Source organism: Loxodonta africana, chromosome 20 (assembly GCF_030014295.1).
Source record: "Loxodonta africana isolate mLoxAfr1 chromosome 20, mLoxAfr1.hap2, whole genome shotgun sequence".
In the NCBI taxonomy this organism is placed as follows: domain Eukaryota; kingdom Metazoa; phylum Chordata; class Mammalia; order Proboscidea; family Elephantidae; genus Loxodonta; species Loxodonta africana.
In genome coordinates, this window is record NC_087361.1 from 57,150,239 (window position 1) to 57,172,401 (window position 22,163).

Here is a 22,163-nt window from a genome sequence, read left to right on the forward strand (position 1 = left end):
CTGGCTTGAATTTCTGGTAGTTTCCTGTAGATGTACTGCTGCAACCATTTTTGAATTATCATCAGCAAAATTTTGCTTGTGTGTGATATTAATGACATTGTTTGATAATTTTGTCATTCTATTAGGATCACCTTTCTTTAGAATTGGCACAAATATGGATCTCTTCCAGTCAGTTGACCAGGTAGCTGTCTTCCAAATTTGTTGGCATAGATGGGTGTGTGCTTCCAGCACTGCATCTGTTTGTTGAAACTTCTCAAGTGATATTCCAACAACTCCTTGTTTTTTGCCAATGCCTTCAGTGCATCTTGGATTTTTTCCTTCAGTACCATCAGTTCTTGATCATATGCTGCCTCCTGAAATGGTTGAACATCGACCAATTCTTTTTGGTAGAGTGACGGTGTATTCCTTCCATCATCTCTTAATGCTTCGTGCATTGTTCGATATTTTGCCCATAGAATTCTTCAATATTGCAACTCAGGGCTTGAATTTTTCTTCAGTTCTTTCTGCTTGAGAAAAGCCAAGTGTGTTCCTCCATTTTTGTTTTCTAACTCCAGGTCCTTTATAGCATTGTGTCAAATATTAAAAAAAAAAATCTGGACTGTAAAGAGATTTTATTCAAAAGGATTATTCCAAGTGAGGGAGGAGGACTACTGCAAAAGAGGAGGTGGACTATTGCTATAGAGAGAATGCGCTGAACCTAAGATCCAGAAAGTGTCTCAAAACCAAAACCAAATATGTAGTTGTTGATTCACTTTTGACTCATGGCAACCCCACATGTCTCAGAGTAGAACTACTTTCTGTAGGGTTTTGGATAGCTGTAATCTTAGGTAGACCACCAGCCCTTTTTTCCATGATCCTCCTGGGTGTATTCAAACTGCCAACCTTTCAGTTAGTAGGCCAGCACAAACCATTTGCACTATGCAGGGACCTCAATGGTTAGACAAAACGAGTTTTTTCTTGTACAGAGGTGTGGACAGGTTAGAAAGAACAGGGTGTGGGGAAGTCGGATGAAAGTGTGGTGTGATCAGTCTATTTTTCAAGAAGAACTCTTATGGGGGGGTGATATACTGGCTCAGACTCAGGATGGGCCAAAGTTCAGGGACCAAGGGGAAGGGAATAGCTTAACCAAAGTTTGGTTAATACACTTTTGTTCCAAATGATTAGTGGGGACAAGCAGTTCAACTAATACTTTGTGAGGCCAAAAACGGGATATCTGGAGGGTCTTTGTCTGGCCTTGTCCTAGGCAAACCCGGGGGGACATTCTCCAGTTTTACCTAAGTCATGGGGAAAGGTGATTCTTTTCAATAAGCCTTTTTCTGGAACATAAAAAGTGTTGGGGGTAGCAGAAATTTCTTTAAGTTGTTTTCCAGGGTCACAGGACACAGGTAAAAGACAACATTGTCTTTTGTTATGAGACTTAAATTAGACAATAACCTCAAAGTGCTTAGAACAAAGCTGTTTTTGTTAACTTTCTCCAGGAAAGCTTTCCTTACTAACAGTACCTTGCACCCAGTTTGGTCTCTCCTCTGCCTTCCCCTAACATTTTGTACTATCACCACAAAAAGACACAATGGGCTTGGGAATCAGATCGCCTGGGTTCAAATCCCAATTCTGCCATTGCCCCTTAATCCTTGGTTTTCTTGGGCGAGTCAATCTCTCCGCGCCTCAGTTGCCTCATCTATAGAAGGGTGAGCCAGCCCGAACAAAGAGCTAAGTGAACATTCTACCTCGTTATCCTTGCATGTGTGTGCCCAGTTTGTGCTCAAACTCTGCACGTGTTTACTGTTTGCTGAATGAATGAATCTGGGACCCTAGGACTGGGGCACCTTACCGTTATCTCATAGGAAACGGTATGCATTTTAAAGAGAAGATGAATGCTAAATTTGGAGACTTCTCGTGGGGACCCATTGCCTTCGGCCGCAGACAGCAGTGAGGTGGCATTTAGGGAATGTGAGGCTACCGGGGGCACACGGGCCCCTCAGGCTGCCATTCTCCTCCACCTCAGATGACGTCCAGAACGTGAACAAGCCCGGAAGCTCACCCTCAGGCCGGAGGGCCCCGCCCCCGCTGTTGCCTCTCGGTGGCCGCCAGGGGCTCGCTGCGCCGGCGCGCGAAGCGGTGCATTTCGGGAGATGTAGTTCACCACAGGATTGTGGGAATCGCGGTGTACGCCCGCCCAGCAGGGGAGGTTGCGCCGCTGGAGCTGTAAGTGTGAGACGGCCGGGTCGGCAGAAGTTTGTCCGGAGCCCGAAGCTCTTTGGGGGCGCTGGGGAGTCCAGCAACTGCCCCTCTGTTCGCGTTTTCTTTCCGGGACGCCGGTCAGCCGGCCCTCGGCTCCGCGGCCCCTCCCCGGGTGGGGACCGTAGGGTGGCGGCCGCCCCTCCTGGCAATCCAGGCGCCGCGGAGTCGAGGGCCCGGCGCTGGGGGCGGCGAGCTTAGCCTGGGACGTGGGCCTGGCTGGGCCCAGGGTTGGTTGCGGCCAGAAGGTGTTGGTCCCAAGGGAGATGGGTGAAAGTTCTGGTAGGCTTGCTCCGGGGAAGTGTGGGGGCAGCGATGAGCGCCCTTGGCCTTGATCCCGGTGTCTGGGCGAGACACCTGTTCCTTCCCGAGTGTCCGGGTGGGAGACAATCCTTGTTCCTACTCTGGGATTACCTAGCAGGAGCTGAGCCCCAGCGACTCGCCCAGGGTTGCACAGTGAACTTGGGTACCCATGTTGCCCTACCAGCGCGTGGGGTTCCTGCAAGTGGGGACGCGGAAACCATGCGATCTGCTCCTCAGCGGACCCCTGAGCGCTGAGATGGGGAGTGGTGGCAGCAGAAGTGGAGTGGGCTTGGTTTTCAGAAGGTTAAGTCCCCTAGCAGAGCAGAGAGAGAACTTCATTGCTGGTCGGTTGTGTCTAGCCCTGGGAACCAAGGCTGAGGGGAGAGTGGGGCCCAGAGGGCGGCCGGGTGATGCCGAAGGTTCACCTGGAACTTCCCTCCCCTGACCCACCACTATTTCAGACGATTGGGTGAAGGGTTGGGGTGAAAATGTTGGAAACTAGGAATGAAATCAGCTCCTGGAAGTTCAGACAGAGGCAGGGCCTAGTAAGTCCTGAGATGAACTTAGAAACCGAGAGACAGACTGACCCTTGAGTATGTTAGTTGTGCCAGGAAGAAAACTTGGAGTGTGGGCAACACATTGTCCATATTGCTTTAATTGGCTTGACCAAAATAGCGGGTAACTTTTTTTTGTTCCTGGGACAAACCTGGTAAAGGAAATATCAGACTATTTTTGCAATAAAGGGAATATAAATATTTGGAGTTGGATCTAAGCCATTTGTTATTTTTGAGCTTTAACCTAAGACTGGATAGTTCCAGGGAAAATTTGAAATAAACTTTATGCCCCTCAAAAATGTCCCAGTCTTGTTGGGTTTTGCAGTTTCAGCTCTCAGATAGCAGCTGCCTTCCCTTTCTAATACTGGGTCAGGTGTACACATGATAGCAGTGCTAAGAGCCTCTTTAGCTATATTTAGGTTCCTTAGCTCTCATTTGGGAAACCCTGGTGGCATAGTGGTTAAGTGCTACAGCTGCTAACCAAGAGGTTGGCAGTTCAAATCCCCCAGGCGCTCCTTGGAAACTCTGTGGGGCAGTTCTACTCTGTCCTATGGGGTCGCTGTGAGTCGGAATCAACTCGACCGCAGTGGGTGGGTTTTAGCTCTCATTTGCAGAAGGCCTGCAGAGTGCTAGGAAATTGGCTCACTTGAGGCTTGTAATTTAAGAGCAGTGGGGAAAAGTTGTAATTCTGAGGGGGCGGGGGTGTGGTAAGCCAGGTTGATCAGGGTGATTCTCCCTCTCCACCTCACATTGTCACCCCAACCCCTCCACAACTATTGCAGGTTAACTTAAGTGCATTTCTGGGAAACCCTGGTGGCAAAGTGGTTAAGTGCTCAGGCTACTAACCAAAAGGTTGGCAGTTTGAATCCACCAAGCACTCTTTGGAAACTCTGTGAGGCACTTCTACTCTGTCCTATAGGGTCACTATGAGTTGGAATTGACTGGATGGCAATGAGTTTGTTTTTTAGTACATTTTAAGTACATTTCTAAAGAGTTTACATCTTCTCACTTTGGGTATGAAGTTGAGGCTGCCGCTGCTGCATCTTACACTCAGGTTCGGTGACATCAGAGAGGAGGGTAAGTTGTGAATTACAGAGGTGCACAGGCATTGTTTGGATTTTGATTTTTTAAATGAGAACACTGATCCGGAGAGGTTAAAGACTTGCCCTAGGTCACATGCCTGGCCCCTGATGGCAAGAAAAGAGTTCAGATTTCCAGTTCTGGTCCTCGGGAGTTCTTTCCATCATGCCCTGCTGTCTTGAAATGACTGCATTTTGCCTTGGATGCAACTTGTTAATGTCCTTCAGCTTGGCATGCCCGTAAGTGGAAGGAGAACTATTGATTCTATAAAAAAAAAAAAAAAATTTTTTTTTTTTTTATAGTTGATATTTATTTAGTGCTTTCCATGTGTTGAGCATAATGCTTGATATTTACAGTCCAATCTCTGAAGGAGAATTTACAAATGAGGGAGCTGAGGCATAGTCCAAGTGACTTGTCCAAGGTCACACTGCCAGTGAAGGTAGTACATGTTTGCCAGAGGTCCAGACCACTGGGTGTTCTCTTTATTTCCTCCTGTAAGCTCAAGTGCTTGGTTGCTAACAAAAAAGTCAGTAGTTTCAACCCGCCAGCTGCTCCATGAAAGAAAGATGTGACAGCAGCTTCCAAAAAGATTTATAGCCTTGGCAGCGTGGCAGGGGTTTGGGGACCATGGTTTCAAGGGACATCTAAGTCAATTGGCATAATAAAATCTATTAAGAAAACATTCTGCATCCCACTTTGGAGAGTGGTGTCTGGGATCTTAAATGCTAGCAAGCGGCCATCTAACACGCATCAATTGGTCTCAACCCACCTGGAGCAAAGGAGAATGAAGAACACCAAAGTCCCAAGGTAATTATGAACCCAAGAGACAGAAAGGGCCACATAAACTAGAGACTATATCAGCCTGAGACCAGAAGAACTAGATGGTACCCAGCTAAAACTGATGACCGCCCTGACAGGGAACACAGTAGAGAACCCCTGAGGGAGCAGGAGAGCAGTGGAATGCACACCCCAAATTCTTGTAAAAAGACCAGACTTAATGGTCTGACTGAGACTAGAAGGACCCCGGTGGTCATGGTCCTCAGACCTTCTGTTGGCCCAAGACAGGACCCATTCCCAAAGCCAACTCTTCAGAGAGGGATTAGACTGGACAATGGGATAGAATATGATACTGGTGAAGAATGAGCTCCTTGGATCAAGCAGATGCATGAGACTGTGTTGGCATAACCTGTCTGGAGGGGAGATAAGAGGGCAGAGTAAGTCAGAAGCTGGTCGAATGGACACGAAAATAGGGAGTGGAGGAAAGGAGTGTGCTGTCTCAATAGGGGGAGAGCAATTAGGAGTATATAGCAAGGTGTATATAAATTTTTGTATGAGAGACTGACTCGATTTGTGAACTTTTACTTAAAGCACAATTAAAAAAAAAAAAAGCTTTATAGCCTTGGAAACCCTATGGGGTGGTTCTACTCTGTCCTATAGGGTAGTTATGAGTTGGAATCAATTCGATGGCAGTGGGTTTGGTTTTTATGTTGGGGTTGTCCTTGACCTTGGGAATCAATATTTTGCATACATCCATGCATTAGGTATGTAATTTTGGCCTAAAAAATTGTGAGGAACAGCCAAACTCCCTTGTTGTATTTGTATATTGTTGTTGTTAGTTGCACCAAGTTGATTCTGACTCATGGCGAGCCCATGCATTAGAGCAGAACTGCTCCATAGGGTTTTCTTGGCTGTTATCTTAATGCAAGCAGATTGCCAGGCCTTTTCTTCTACAGTACTACTGGGTGGGTTCAAACTGCCAGCCTTTAGGTTAGCAGTGCAGTGCAAACTATACCCCATCTCTTAAAGTAGGAATCATAAAAATACAATTTACATGGCCTTAAATACTTTATTTAATTTACTGTACTAGCTAATCCCTAGGAGCCCCAGTGGCACAGTGGTTAGGAACTCAGTTGCCAACCAAAAGGTCGGCAGTTTGAATCTACCAGCCACTCCTTGGAAACACCATTGGGTGGTTCTACTCTGTCCTGTAGGGTCGCTTTGAGTCGAAATCAACTTGACAGCAACGGGTTGGTTTTGGTTTTGGTTTGGCTAATCCCTAAGATTATTAGGGATTACTCAAAGTGAAAATTTTAGCAACAGGTTTTAACGTGTTAGAAACGTATTTTTCCAGTGCAGGTCAGAATCTGCTGCTACTTAAAAACAAATTGTTTGTACATGAAGGTAATGAACACTTTCAGTCATGATCACGTTTAAATGGATTTATGGTTTAAATTCCTATCGTTAGTTTATCTGACTTTGAAAAAGTCATGGGGAAAAGTTGGCTATCTTGTACCTACTACCAGCTTGTTTCCAAGATACCGTAACCTTGGATAGGTGAGATATGAACATTTTATATAAATACAATGCTTTCTTAGTTGAAAGGTTTTATAAAACATCTTTCCTGAAATTCATTCTAAAGACTTGTGAAATATTCTGCTGTTTTCTTAATTCTAGTTGTAAATACATTTAAAGAAAAGTGTTCCCATGATTTTCAAATATAAAACTATCAGTGTGCATCAGTGTAATACTAAGGTTAAGGTCCTGGATTCAGACTGCATAGGTTCAAATCCCAGTCCCACCTGTGTGACCCTGGACACATTACTTAAACTTTCTATTTCCTCTTATATAACGTGAAGACCCTAAATTATATGGGGTTGTTGTGAGGACTGAGTGAGTTCCTCCATCTAAAGCGCTTGAACACAGCCTGGCATGGGAACCGTAAACTGGTTATTATGCTGTAAGTCATTGAATTTCAGACAAAGGTCACAGAGACCATTTAGTTGACACCCTTTCTTCATTTGCGGATGGGACGGAGTCCCAAGAGAGAAGTTATTTACTCGAGTGTGTAGGTTCTTCATCCAGAGCTCAAGTCTTCAATTCTTGGGGCTTGTGTTATATTCTAAAAACAATGACATCCAGTGCCGCAAAGCAAATCTGCTAAGTCTCCCTCACATTTGAGAAGAAATTCTAGATCTGAACTGCTTTCTTGGGACTTTTTTTTTTTTTTTTTTACTCCTATTTAAAAAAAACCAAGATTAGCTTAATTAACATTGAGAGGACATGATGAACAGAAAAACACATCTCTACAACCAGCTCTTGTTCAGAGAGATGGTGAGGGTTGGAGGACAGTCTGGACTTGGTCTCTGTGGGGTGAAGAATTGCTTTACCCAATAATTTGGTCTTTGTCCTTGGTTCCTGGAGGGTAAACCCTTGGAATGTCCCAAGTGATTGGAGTGTCTGTTATTCATGAAGGATTCCATGCTACACTTAGTAGCTTATGCTAATGAAGTGACTCAGGGTGTTGTTAGGTACTGTCGAGTCGGTTCCGACCCATAGTGACCCTATGCACAACAGAACGAAACACTGCCCGGTCCCGAGCCATCATTACAATGGTTGTTATGCTCGAGCTCATTGTTGCAGCTACTGTGTCAATCCACCTTGTTGAGGGTCGTCCTCTTTTCCACTGACCCTGTACTCTGCCAAGCATGATGTCCTTCTCCAGGGCCTGATCCCTCCTGACAACATGTCCAAAGTATGTAAGGTGCAGTTTTGCTGTCCTTGCCTCCAAGGAGCATTCTGGTTGTATTTCTTCTAAGACAGAATTGTTCATTCTTTTGGCAGTCCATGGAATATTCCAATATTCTTCACCAACACCACAATTCAAAGGCATCAGTTCTCCTTCAGTCTTCCTTATTCATTGTCCAGCTTTCACACACATATGATGCAATTGAAAATACCATGGCTTGGGTTACACGCACTTCAGTCTTCAAGGTGACATCTTTGCTCTTCAACACTTTAAAGAGGTCCTTTGCAGCAGATTTACCCAATGCAATGTGTCTTTTGATTTCTTGACTGCTGCTGCCATGGGTATTGATTGTGGATCCAGGTAAAATGAAATCCTTGACAACTTCAATCTTTTCTCCGTTTATCATGATGTTGCTCATTGGTCCAGTTGTGAGGATTTTTGTTTTCTTTATGTTGAGGTGTAATCCATACCGAAGGCTGTGGTCTTTGATCTTCATTAGTAAGTGCTTCAAGTCCTCTTCACTTTCAGCAAGCAAGATTTTGTCATCTGCATAATGCAGGTTGTTAATAAGTCTTCCTCCAATCCTGATGCCCCATTCTTCTTCATATAGCCCAGCTTCTCGTATTATTTGCTCAGCATACAGATTGAATAGGTATGGTGAAAGAATACAACGCTGATGCATACCTTTCCTGACTTTAAACAGTATCCCCTTGTTCTGTCTGAACAACTGCCTCTTGATCTATGTAAAGGTTCCTCATGAACACAATTAAGTGTTCTGGAATTCCTGTTCTTCTCAATGTTATCCATAATATGTTATGATCCACACAGTTGAATACCTTTGCATAGTCCATAAAACACTGGTAAACATCCTTCTGGTATTCTCAGCTTTCAGCCAGACTCAGGGTGTGGGGCCTAGAGAACCCACCATGTGATATCCACCTGACTTCTGGGAGGGGAGCTAGAGATTGGGGTAAATCATATGGGTAATGATTCGATCAGTCCTGTCTCTGTAATGAAACCAGAGTAAAACCTCTGGACACTGAAGTTCAGGTGAGCTTCCTGGTTGGTGATAGACATCGATGCAGCTGGACAGTAGTAGATTCGTCCCCTTGGGACATGGAAGCTCCGTGTTAGGGACCCTCCCAGACCTTGCCTTTATGTCTCTTCTTTATTCTGGTTCTGATTTGTATCTTTTGTAATAAAACTGTAGTAATAAGTTTTTTTTTTTTTTTTTTTTTAATAAGTATAGTGTTTTCCTGAGCTCTGCGTGTCATTCTGGTGAATTGTCAGACCTGAGAGGATAATGGGAACCTCCATATTTGTAGGCAGCAGGTTAGAAGTGCAGGTGTCCCAGGACACCTGAGCTTCTGGCTGGTGTCTGAAGTCTTGGTCAGACTTTGCAATCTGGGGGATTGTACCTTTTAACATGTGAGATCTGACCTAACTTCAAGTGGTTAGGGTCAGAAGAACTGCATTGCAGCCAGGGTGGGAACAGAATTGAACTGGTTTTAGGGCCCTTCTGTCTGCAGATGAATGGAGTGGGAGCATGTATGTCCTATTAGAGCAGCACTGCCGCCTCCACATTGGGGCCGCACTCCATCCCAGGGGAAGAGCTGCCCAGGAGGTCTTCCTGCTCAACAAGAGCCCGGCCGGTCTCAGAACTTGCCCTAGGTAGCCTTGTTCATGACCCTGAACCTGCCTCTGTGGAGCTTGCTTTTTTGTGCCCATGTGCTCCCTCTCTCCATCAAGGAGAAGCCTTCCTAAGGGAGTCTGCTCCACGAAACCCAAGTGGACCTCTGTGTCTTTTTTCCCCCCAGAACAGCAAGACCTGACCGTCCAGCCCCCCCATCCTCCTGATGTCGGTGTGGGCCTGCACTGTCCAGGTGTGAATCGCAGTTGCTCCAGCATGAACTGGAAGGTGAGAAATGGCTAGGTTTTTCTCCTCCCTTCATTGTAAAAATTCAAAATAACAGTCCTGTAGAGGAAGATTGACTTAAAAAAAAAAAAAAAAACCCAAGAGATTAAAGCAGGAGTCATAGTAACATTTAATGTTTTAAGCTAAAACATATAAATGTACATTTATTCACCAGACTCTTGGGGGCAGGCCAGGCCTTTTCCTTGACCTGTCTGCCTCACCTCTCCTGCAAAAACCACGCCTTTACAGCATCACCTACAATTTCACATTTTGGTTTCTTTAAAAGAGGGTTAAGATCTTACAGCACCATCTACATACAAAATCTTTCCAGATTTTTATGCATTTTTCCCTATCCTTCTACAGTTGTCTTGCCAGCAACATTTCTTTTTTCAACTTAGTTTTCATGGAAACGACCTTTTCTTTACACTGTCATATTTCATAAGTGTTGTTGTGTTTAAATAAATTATTATAGTGTCAAGTACAACTTAAATAAACTGGTTGGGGAATAAACACAACCAACCCCTGTAAAGGGTTTTATTGCAGCCCGGAAAGCGCCCCTTTAAATCCTTGAGGTCAGTGGGATGAGGCAGAGGTTGGTGAATAGAACAGCCTCAAACTTGGTGTTTATCGTAGGCACTTTGGAAAAGTACAAAACCAAATAAAAATTTTGCAGTCTCAACATCCAAAGATGATTACTATTAACAATTTTTTAAATATTTATTAAAATATTGTTTTCTGCCAGTATTTTTTAAAATACAAGTGTGTGTTTTCAAACTTGGGATCCTACTGTATGCATTTTTTCAATTACAAGCTTTTCTTATCCAAAATATCCATTGCCTGTCTATTGCAAGGAGTGGTGAAAAAAGTCTGGGAGCAGGACCAGGGAGCTACGAGAGTGCCCACCCGGGAGTCCTTGAAGGGGGGCTGTGGGGACTTTCTCCAGGAAGAGCCTGGTTTTAAGTTAAGGAGGTAAAGTAAATATTCCGTGAAGAGGCTGAAAATGTAGGAGAATTTGTTTGCCATGCATTGGGGCTCCAGAGCTTACAGTGGAAAAGAGAGGGCAGGGAGAAGATGGAAGAAGGAGGAAGCAGAAAGCAGTGTGGCAGTGACATCCCAGGAAGGGCTTTTACCCTCTGCCGTAGCTAAAGTCAGTAGGGATGAGGGAAAAAAAAAACCCATTGCGGTAGTAGAGTTGTCCCATAGAGTTTCCATAGAGCTGCTGGTGGATTCGAACTGCTGACCTTTTCATTAGCAGCCAGGGCTCCAGAGATGAGAGGCAGTTACCAATAAATGAGTCCATTACTGCATCGGAAACAACTCTGCATAGATCTTCCCAGCTTGAGGTCGATGCAGCACTCTGGGCCCCAGGGAGGAACCTCGGGTTCAAAAATAGGCGCCTTCCACATAGTGTCAGGAAGGGAAGGCATCTCCTCATGCCCTGACTGTAGGGGCCCAGTGAGTGGAGGGGACTGTGTGGCCCAGTGCATCCCGTGGCCTTCCCTCCCTGGCACGGTAGCGTGCGGCTGCCAGTGAAGGTCACGATGCTGCCTGTGCATCAGCGGAATGTGGACTCATGATTTCAGAAGTGAACCATTCTCATTACACAGCTATTGGGGTTTTGTTAAAAAAAAAAAACAGTGAAGCTCTAGTCCACCCCAACAATCTTTACTAATTTACCTCCTTAAAGGTTTGCATGTTTTCAGAGATGTAAGGAGTCCCTGGTGGTGCAAACAGTGAAGGCGCTCGGCTCCTAACCGAAAGGTCGGTGGTTGAAGTCCACCCGAGGGTGACTCAGAAGAAAGACCTGGCAATCTACTTCTGAAAAACCAGCCACTGAAAACCCTGTGAAGCAGAGTTCTACTCTGACACACACGGGTCGCCCTGAGTCGGAACTGGTGATAACCGGCTAAGGGGTTGGCTAGACTGAAATCACGGGAGAGAGTTAACACAGCTGAAGCTTAGTGCCCGAGGAGGGGGGCCTGAAGCTCTGGCTTTGACCCCTTGGTGTCCTTGACCTCTGCTGCCTTGCTCTGCCCCATTCCCTCCCAGGCTTGCAGCTTCTCCTCTTACCTCCTCCTCCCTGCTACCTTTAAAAGGAACATAAATACTGAGACCACTTACCTGCATCCATTTGTCCATGTTTCCATTTCAATGGGTTTTTAACTTCTGGCTGAGGTGATACATTCCTGTAGTTTTTAAAGCTAAGTTTCAGATTTAGATCACAGGGAACCATGGCTATAACCTGAGCTCGTTTGTAAGATGACTCCAGAGGCTCTTCTGTACAGTCTTAGAAAATTGGAAGAAAAGTAACTTTTCTCAGTATAAGCCAAGCTCAACAACTCACCTAGAAATCCTAGTGAACATAAGACAGAGGTCTGTATCTCCAAACTGTTGACTTTGGCTTCTAAGGAGGTAAGATATGACAACATTCAATATTCCTTCTCAGTTGGTTTGCGTGCATGGAGTCATGTCTACACCTCCCTAAAGATGCAAACCTTCAAGAAAGTAGATAAACTAGGGGGTTATCTGGGGAGAGCAGGGGCAGGGTTGGTAAGCCATAGGTCAGAGTGAGGAAGAGTCTGGAAACCTAATCAATATTGTAAGCTTCTTATACTCTTATAATCAAGAGTAAGTTTCCCTTTTGTGACTTGTTCAGTCTTGTACACCATTGCCAGACTAGTTTCTCGTAGGTGCACGTGTTGTCTTTATTATTTACTGTTAAACCAATTTACTAGTCGATGGCACTAGAAAAAAAAAAATAAACGACTACCTAGTTAGTGTTCTCATTGTTTTAACTAAGTGTAAACAATTTAAATATTTGGGTCCCCGCTCCCCATATCTGTTATATCACATTACAACCTTCCTCAAATACCAGATACCTATAAGTAATCCGGTTGTAGTGATCCCAGTTGCCTTTGGTAAACTCACTGGCCAAGCCGTGGTGTCTGCGGAGCAGCACATAGATCACAATGTAGAGTCTAATCCTGAAAGCTTCAGGCTTTGGAGCAGTCAGCTGCCTCAGGTATCGTCTCGCCAATTACTGCTTTTCCCGAATTTATGTTTTCTCAGCCCGTAAAATCAAGACAGACGCCTACCTCCTGCCTCATGGGGACGTCGTGAGGCTTAAAGGGAATGATCTATGTAAGGCACTTAGCAAGCAGTGAGTTCCCAGTAGGGGGTGACTGCTGCTGTGGCATCAGAACGTGAAACCTATACCCAGGTCTGCTTTAAAGAATTCAAATAAAATCATAGAAACAGAACTGTACATAAACTGTGATTTCATTAAGCCCATTTCATTGAAAATCAGCAGAAAGAAGAGTGAATGTTACATTCCAGCTCAGGCCTCATCACAAATTAGCTCTGCGGGCGGGGTTGGTGTCTGAACCTCCATGGACTCCGCTTGCCTTGTCTGTAAAATAAGGTGATAGAATAGGCAGTCTTTAAAACCCTTCCCATCCCTCTAGTTCTCTGGGTCTTGTCATCAGCTAAGTACTCACTAACCAGTTTCAGATCAACTTTAGTTTAGGAACCTATTACAGGGAGGTACGAATTTACTACCCAAGGCAGAATTTCATTGTACATGTAATAAGTGATGCTTGGCAGTTCAACCCGATGATTTCACTGGGATGAATCTTACCCAGTCCTCTAAAATAACGCTCGTTCGACAAAAGCATGCCATTTCATTTTATATGTGAAGGAATTTTTAAATGACAAAAAAGGCTCATAATTATCACTTAGGTCATACTAATCACATTTATAAGGAGCCCTGGTGGTGCGGTGGTTAAGTGCTCGGCTGCTAACTGAAAGGTTGGTGGTCTGAACCAGCAGCCGGTCTGTGGGAGGAAGATACGGCAGCCTCCTTCTGTAAAGATTTCAGCCTTGGAAACCCTATGGGGCAGTTCTACTCTACCCTACAGAGTCGCTATGAGTTGGATTCAACTCGACACCAGTGGATTTTTAGGGTTTTTTTTTTGTTTATTTAATCATGTTTATGAAACTTATACAGTATTTGCCTTAAGATGCTACCATGATACACAGAATTACATAATAAAACCTTCTAGTGCAAACACTGAATAATTGAAATTCAGTGGTTAATCCCAGACTTCATTTTAGTGAGTGGGTTAAATTTTCTGTCCACTAGGATGTTGCAGGAGCAGTTAATAGTAGCTAAGTTTAATGTTTTGAGCTTTATTGTATTTTATTTACTACACTTATTTTATTTATCATACTTATTTTGGAAACCCTGGTGGCATAGCGGATAAATGCTACAGCTGCTAACCAAAAGGTCAGCAGTTCATATCTATCAGGCGCTCCTTGAAAACTCTATGGGGCAGTTCTACTCTGTCCTGTAGGGTCATTATGAGTTGGAATCAACTCATTGGCAACCGTTTTTTTTTTAAATACTTACTTTACCTTTAAGTGCCAGGGCTAATGTGTAGCTGGAACCAAGAGGAAATCATAGTTAATGTACTAAAGGTGAACAGAGCCCAAGAGGAAATCACAGTGTACTAAAGCTAGACAGAGGCCAAGAGGAAATCCTAGTTAGCGTACTAAAGCCGAAGAGAACCCAAGAAGAAATAGTAGTTAGTGTACTAAAGCCGAACAGAACCCAAGAAGAAATAGTAGTTAGTGTACTAAAGCCGAACAGAACCCAAGAAGAAATCGTAGTTAGTGTACTAAAGCCGAACAGAATCCACAAGGAAATCGTAGTTAGTGTACTAAAGCCGAACAGAACCCACAAGGAAATCGTAGTTAGTGTTCTAAAGCCGAACAGAACCCACAAGGAAATCGGAGTTAGTGTTCTAAAGCTGGACAGAGCCCAGTAGGAAATCAGAGTTAGTGTTCTAAAGCTGGACAGAGCCCAAGAGGAAATCGTAGTTAGTGTTCTAAAGCTGGACAGAACCCACAAGGAAATCGTAGTTAGTGTTCTAAAGCTGGACAGAGCCCAGTAGGAAATCAGAATTAGTGTACTAAAGCTGGACAGAACCCAAGAGGAAGTCCTAGTCGGTGTTCTAAAGCTGGACAGAGCTTAGCAGGAAATCGTAGTTAGTGTACTAAAGCTGGAGAGAGCCCAGGAGGAAATCATAGTTAGTGTACGAGAAATCTGGAGAGAGCCCAAGAGGAATGTCTAGTCCAGCTTGGCCTTGCAGATGAACAGAAGCTCAGAGAGGTCAGGTGACTGACCTGAGTCACACAGTCAGTCGGTGGTACAACCCAAGCTGTAACCCGGGCCCTCTGCTTACCAAAAAATCGAAGGTTTGAGTCCACCCAGAGTCATCTCACAAGAAAGTCCGGCAATCTGCTTCTGAAAACTCAGCCATTGGAAACCCTGTGGAGCACAGTTCCACTCTGACACACACAGGGTTGCCGTGGGTTGGAATCCACTCCATGGCAACTGTTTGTTTTTTCTTTTCCTGCCTCCTGGTTCCTTTCATTGAACCACACTGCAGCCTCAGAAGCAGAGGCCTAAGTGATGGGCAAATTGGCTGGTGAGATTGTGAAAGTCCAGAGTTTCTATGTCTGTAGTGGACTCGTGGTGCTGTCTGTGAAGCCGGCATCCGGGGCGTGATGAAGGGCTGAGCTGAATCTAGACAGCCGCATGCGTCAGGGACCTTGTCTGTCTTGGTCAGCAGTGTGGCCCTGGCACCAAGCCCAGAGCCTCTTACGTGACAGGTGCTCAGTAAACATTTGCTGAATGAAGAAACATTCTACCAAGGATAGAACACTTAGAATGGTGTTTTCTTCTCTAAGGTCCTTGATCACGTGCCACTGCTGCTGTATATCTTAGCAGCAAAAACGTTAATCCTCTGCCTGGCATTTGCTGGAGTCAAAGTTTACCAGAGGAGAAGGCTGGAAGCAAAGCTACGCAGACTGGAGACCGAAAAGAAGCAGCAGCCAGACAAGAAAGACAACTAAGGGGGAAACCAAAGGTATCGTGGCTGGGCGAATGTGAAATAGACAGGGCATTGGAGCAGGCCAGTCAACGGCTGTGAGTGTTCAGAGAACTGCAGATTCCTGGGTCTGAAGGGCTGAGTGAGGGCTCGTAAAGCAGCTCTGCACGAGGTGTGCACACCCTGACCCTTGTGCCCCGTCTGCTGATGAGACTCCAGTCTAGCCTACTCCCCTCTACTAAAATGCCATTTCCAGGGCTCACGCGCCGTTAGCCCCCTCCTCTGCTCTAAAGCCTGCGGTGGTCCACCATGATCGGGAGCAGTGGTTCTTAATAGGTGTGGGTCACAGGACTTTTTCTGAGAATCTAATAAAAGCTATAGACCTTCTACCCAGAGAAGCACATGCTAGAAACACGTACAGTTGTGCATAGAATTTTAGGAGGGGATGGAGAGTCACAGGGCATTTGAAGTCCCTGCCTACACTCGAGATTAAGAAACCCTGTTATCTTCAAGGTAAAGTGCAACTCTTTGGTATGGCATATAAATTCCTTCCCAATCTGTCCTAACCCAGATCACTTTTGCCACCTCTTCTGCCCACTTTCCATGTTCAGGCAGACCATTCCTTGACCACCCTGGTGATGCAGTGGTTAAGATTTTGGTGCTAACCAAAAGACTGGCAGGTTGAATCCACCAGCTGCTCCTTGGAAACCCTTTGGGGAAGTTGTACTCTGTCCTATAGGGTCGCTATGAGTCGGAATCAACTCGACTTCAATGGGTTTGATTTGGCCTTTGCTTGTGAGTCTGCTTGCCTAGAAGGAAGGAAACTTTTGACACTAAAAATACATGTTTATTAACAGATAACACTTGAGTAGTTCCTTTCTGTTAAGTCTAAATGGCTGAACATAAGGGTTAATGTTGAGTAAGTAAAATATTAGGTATTATTTTATTAAACATTTCTTACTTATCCCTTTGGTCCTCCTTTCTAGACTTTGTATTTTAAATGTCAGCTTTGGCGGACTCCAGCTGAGAAGAAAGAAGACTTAATTATCAAATGATGCATCAGAAGATAAACTCCCAACCTTTACCATAAAATAATGTGAATTTTTATATGCTTTTAAAAGAACCAATATTTTGTTTACTAAAATAAAATGCCTTTGTAAAAAGGGCGTCTCTAGTTTCTGGAGAAGCCAAAGTGACTTTGTTGTAGGACCTGAGCAGAGGCCTTTCCCTGAGGACCGGACAGCAGCTGAGGCCGTGGAGCATCGGCTAGGCATGGACCAGTAACATGCAATTTGCCTCCAAAAATGGAGGGCGCCTAGAGACTGAAGAAAGAAGCAGACAACTCCAGTGTGGCCGCAAAGGAGTTTATTAGGGAGACTTACATACGAGGCCAAGTTCTGGGCTGCCGCAGGAACAGAGCTGATCTCCACACCCCACGGAAGGGCAGAGGTTTTATAGCAGTGCTGGACAATGGTGGCTACATGCTAGGGACTTACATGAGGTTTCTTTTTTATGGTAGCAAACTGTAGTGAACCAGCGGACCACATGAGGGTGCTTATGGTTGGCCTCGCAAAGCCTGTTTCCCCTTCAGTTCACCCCTCGAGGCCGGCTTTTACAATCTGGCACGCTCCCCCACTTTTGCTGTAGTGTGAGAGACCTCGTTCCCTCCCCACCAGGAACAGATATAGAAGTGGGGTTGGCCAGGTGCCACATGGTGCCTGGCATATGCAAGAGACAGTTCCTGTGTGCCCAGAACCGGGGGAAGGCTTCCCCAGTAAGTACAAGGAACTTCAAGGGAGAAGGTGACCCAATTCCCAGCCTCCTTATCAGAGAATGTTCTGGCTCCAAGGCCTTTACTTAGGCAGCCTGGATAGGAGGCGAAGGGACAGACCATGCCCCCAACAGGCATGGGATCCTGGGTGTCAGAGCCTCTGCCCCTAGCCCTCACCCACACTGTGCATCTCCTATGCTGCCCTCCTGTACCCCATTTCTTCTCCTTCCCCCCATTATAGTGACTGTGGCCTTGTGTCTATGCTTTCCTTTTGAGAGTAGAGGGTGGCTGTGCTCTAGTCCAGGAGGCTGGAGGTGCCAACTGCTGAGAGTTGACTCCTACCCAGATCTGCAGTCCTATAGGGAGGAATGACAGGGTGAAAACTGTTGAGGACCGCTGGCCATGATGGGTGTGTTAATCTAGGGCTGCCGTAACAAAGTGCTGTAAACTAGGTGGCTTCTAAGAACGGAAACTTTTTCTCTGACGGTTCTAGAGGCCAGAAGTCCACACACAGATTGTCGGCAGGGCCGTGTTCTCTGAGAAGCTCTAGGGGAAGATCCTTCCTTGTGTCTCTCAGCTTCTGGTAGCCCCAAGCATTCCTTGGCTTGTGGCTGCAACATCACTGTCATCACATGGCTGTCTTCCCTCTGTCTCTCTGTGTCTTTTATAAGGACACCACTCACTGGGTTAGGACCCATGCCAGTCCAGGGTGACCTCATGGTAACTGATAACAACTGCAAAGACCCTATTTCCAAACAAGGTCATGTTCACAAGTACCAGACATTGAAACTTCAACCTAAAATCTTGAGGGACACAATTCAATCCATAACAGTGAGTTCTAAGGCTCAACTCACTTGGTTGTGGCCTGCTGTGGAAGAATAAGAGGAGCTCTGGGGTGTGTTTGTCCTCTCCCCATCAGTGTGCTTGATGGGCTGTGCTGACCCCAAATCTAGGAAGAGATGACGGGAGTCAAGGATAGGAGAATGTTTCAGATTTGAGAAGTGGGAATAAGATTTTTTAATCAGCACCTAACAGGTTGAGATCTCTTAAAAAAGGTTAATGTTCTCACTTCTCTCAAGTTTCCAGACTGGATGAGGAACGAGGAAGCAGTAACCAAAGAAAATATGGTTGGGTGTTTGGTCTTGTTGCTGGTGGGCCACATGGAGAACTTGCAAAGCTTATTAAATGAAATTTAATAGATGTTCCACCCCAGCCCAGTTTGATAGAACTTAGGGGCCCTGGTGGTGCAACCCTTAAGCACTTGGCTGCTAACTCATAGACTGGCAGTTCGAACTGACCCAGCAGCTCCACTGGCGAAACCCTATGGAGCAGTTCTGCTCTGTCACATGGGGTCACTAGGAATCAAAATTAACTTCACGGCACCCAACAACAATAACAGTGTGAGGATAAAAAGAATTATATCTTTCTTACATTTTCCTGGGACCCCTGGATGCTCTTAACTACAGTTTAGAAAGCTGGAAAGAATTTATAGGAACAAAGTTTTACATGCGAGATAGACCCTGACCCTACAAGCTACAAATCCCAAAATAGTCAAGAGGAACTTTACTTCAGCCCACTTCAGCCTCCCACCCTGTGGGACCACTGCTCGAACCTTGGCCTGGGAGCCTTGGCACACCCCTTGCCCCCCCGTGGGCTGGGGCCTTACAGAGCATATGAAGGAGCAGAGGTGTAGGGTCCTTGGATTGCTGCTACCTGGCCTCCTTTTATCCCTTGTCCTGCCAGATAGGACCCAGAACTGACCCTGGGACATGGCCTACCCCACTGCTTTGTCAGAGCACCCTCTGCAGCTTGGCGGTTGTCCCCCGCCCCCCACCCCACCCTACCTGATCTGCACTGGAGCTCCAGGGGCTTGGCCTCTGCTTCTCTGTTTACTTCTCACTCCACAGCACTAGGGCATCACCTGCTTCCAGCAGGCCTGGCTTCAAACCCACTACCTCTGGGCACCATTTTCTCCCATGTGCACACTGTTAGGGATTGAATTGTGTCTCCCAAATTACGTGTTGTAAATCTTAACCTGCCCTGGTGGTATGGTGGTTAAGTGGTTAAGAGTTTAGCTTAACCAAAAGGTCAGCAGTTTGAATTCATCACCCACTCCTTTGAAACCCTGTGGGGGCAGCTCTACTGTCTTAACTCGGAATCCACTTGATGGCAATGGGTTTTTTTGTTTGTTTGTTTTATACCTGTAAGGGAAGTCCTGGTGGCTCAGTGGTTAAAGCAATTGACTGCTAACCAGAAGATTGGTGGTTCAAAACCACCTGTGGTTCCTTGGGAGAAAGATGTGGTAGTCTGCTTCCACAGAGATTTACAGCCTTGGAAAACTCTATGGGGTCGCTATAAGTCTGAATCAATCGACTCAACGGCAATGGGTATTGGTTATACCTGTGGACTGGACTGCATACAACAACAACATACCTGTAGGTATAATCCCATTTGGGAACACCGTTTTCTTATGTTAATAAGGCCGTTATCAGTGTAGGTGGTGTCTTAAACCAATCACTTTTAGGATATAAAAGAGTAGATTGGGCACAGAAGAAAGCAGACTTGGGGGAAACCCACACTACTGAAGACAACGAGGGAGACCAGTCTCCAAGCCCAGGAACTCCAAGGGTGTCGGGCTAGAGAGGCTGAGACAAGGCCTTTCCCTTAGAGAGGGACTTCCTCTAGAGCCGGGTTCCTGATTTCAGACTTCAAGCCTTCTAAGCTCTGAGAAAATAGATTTCTGTCCATCAGGGCACCGACGTGTGGTATTTCTGCTATAGCAGCACCAAGAAGACACACAGCAACCATACACTTTATAAATCCAACAGGACTTTTCACGGAGAATCTAAATATTCCTAACTAATAGATGTCCATGTTTATTTCAAACATAGGGTTTTTTAGCCTATGGGATTTAAAGCTCAGTTTTAGAATCTGTAGAACACTGGCCTTGTTATCTTCTTGGAAAATTTGGCAGAGGATGACTTAGAGATGGACAAAACTGATGGCCCATGTAGTGGTCTCTGTAGTGTTGGTTTTGTTAATTATTTTTCAAATATCCTGTTGTACCACTAGGAGGAGATGATGAATCACTGATTGGAGTTATTGATATCGTTCCACTCCATCTACAGGAAGTCAGCGAATCTGTAGTTTGATTTTAAATAATTGGTTGGATGCATGCTCGCCTGGGCAATCGATGCAGGTGGATTGATAGATTGGTCAAGCCCACAACTAGCAACTGGACCACGGCCATTCAGCAACTATCTGGACCATAATTGAAACAAACATGTAAGACCATGGCGAGTAGTGGAAAAAGCATCCATGTTCTCTACCCACAAGAGAACCTCAGGGTCCCTCACACTGATCCTATTTAATCTTATTCCTAACATGTTTATTGGTTTTCAAGTCTATTGCACATTAGAAACAAAAAGGAAGACAGGCCATTGGCAGCAGAAGTACCACAGAGCCAGGGAGATGGTCCTTATAAAACAGACCAGCCTGGGACCTCAGTGTGGAATCACCAAGCACCAGACCATGCTGGGTCCAACAGTGCCACCATGAGAATACCAAGAACACTATGATGTTATGTTCATAATGACTCTACCTCATTCAGACAAGGTTAAACTGTTTATATGGTCTGCTGAACGAGGCAAAGGCACACACAATGTATTTCAGAAACCAAATAGTTCAAGCAAAAACCTGGGGTGTTTTAAAGGGGGTTATCCCCCTAGGCTGCCTTCACACTGTCATATTTCTGTATGGGAAACAGCTATTTAAATAACTTATGCCTGAAGGTTTCCAGATGGCTGAGCTTTGCTGGGACTTCGTCTCACCCTAATTTGATTACACTAACTTTGGTTGGGCTTTGTGTAGCACCCCACTCTGTGTGGGGCACCAAGGGCACAAAGTGGGTCCCTCTCGGGCCCTGACCTTTAGGGGCTCATGCTCTACCACCAGGAACAGACGGGATGAGAAGGGCATGAGGAGCTTCCCTGGGGCCAGAGACTGGCCCCTCAGTGCTGGGCTCACAGAAGGCAGGGGTGTCACTAGGGGGGCGCAAGGGCATGGACCACACCGGCTGACACTATCAGAGGGGATGATGCCAAAATGACTGTCTATAACATTTTTGTGCAGTGTTTCAGCAGAAATTTATTATTTTTTATAAAAATATCCCTGTAGTTATAACAACAAAAACATTCTTCATAAGCCCAGCTTACATGTATCAGCATACCTACTAGGCTAAAACTCTATGCTGGATTTACTTTTTGAACCTTCTAAAGCACTCCAGTCAGAGCTGTCATTATTACCCAATTACAGTGATGCTTCGAATCAGTGGTTTCGTCTGCACACGCTACAAGCATGTGCTGTTGTTTTTGTTGTAGCCAGTATTTTTATAGTCCCTGACTTTGTCACATTCTCTGGTGTTTTAGCTACAATATTGTGGCAATTAGTATTTGTGAACCTGTATCAATAACTTTTTTGAGAACAAAGTAGTAATTAAAGGAAAAGAAGGAGAAAAGTTTGTAAAAAGGCTCCATCTTAGGCTGGGTTCTCTTTTTTCTCTAGAGAAGCAAAACCAATAAAGTGTAAAATATATGTATAGAGAGATTTATATCAAAGAAACAGCTCACACGATTCTAGAGGCTGGAAGGTCCCAAGTCCGTGGATTAGGAAGGATAGAGGCTTCTCCCGATTCACATAGCTGCAAAGGAGGGAATCCAAGATCGGCTGGTCAGAAAGCAGGGTTCTTGCTCACAGGCTATGAATATCGACGAATAGCAAGATGGGCAGGCAAGACTGCAAGGCTTTTTCTGATTCACATAGCTGCAGGGGCTGGCGACCCCGAGATCAGCAGGCTGGAGACCAGGGTTTTACTCACAGGCTGTGA

General features: G+C 45.3%; 1 protein-coding gene across 3 annotated transcripts; it reads left to right on the top strand.

Annotated features, from left to right (window-relative positions):
- Window positions 1-2,109: 2,109 nt before the first annotated feature.
- On the top strand, window positions 2,110-17,533 carry SMIM11 (small integral membrane protein 11). Of its 3 annotated transcripts, none has more exons than XM_003410291.3 (4): window positions 2,110-2,205; window positions 9,519-9,619; window positions 15,368-15,546; window positions 16,494-17,533. In XM_003410291.3, the coding sequence occupies exons 2-3, from the start codon at window positions 9,608-9,610 to the stop codon at window positions 15,530-15,532; spliced, it is 177 nt and encodes a 58-aa protein (XP_003410339.1). In that variant the 5' UTR covers window positions 2,110-2,205; window positions 9,519-9,607; the 3' UTR covers window positions 15,533-15,546; window positions 16,494-17,533. The 3 variants fall into 3 exon arrangements, with proteins under 3 accessions (XP_003410339.1, XP_064129296.1, XP_064129295.1); XM_064273226.1 differs by lacking the exon at window positions 2,110-2,205 and adding an exon at window positions 4,154-4,172; XM_064273225.1 differs by lacking the exon at window positions 2,110-2,205 and adding an exon at window positions 4,493-4,982.
- Window positions 17,534-22,163: the final 4,630 nt, after the last annotated feature.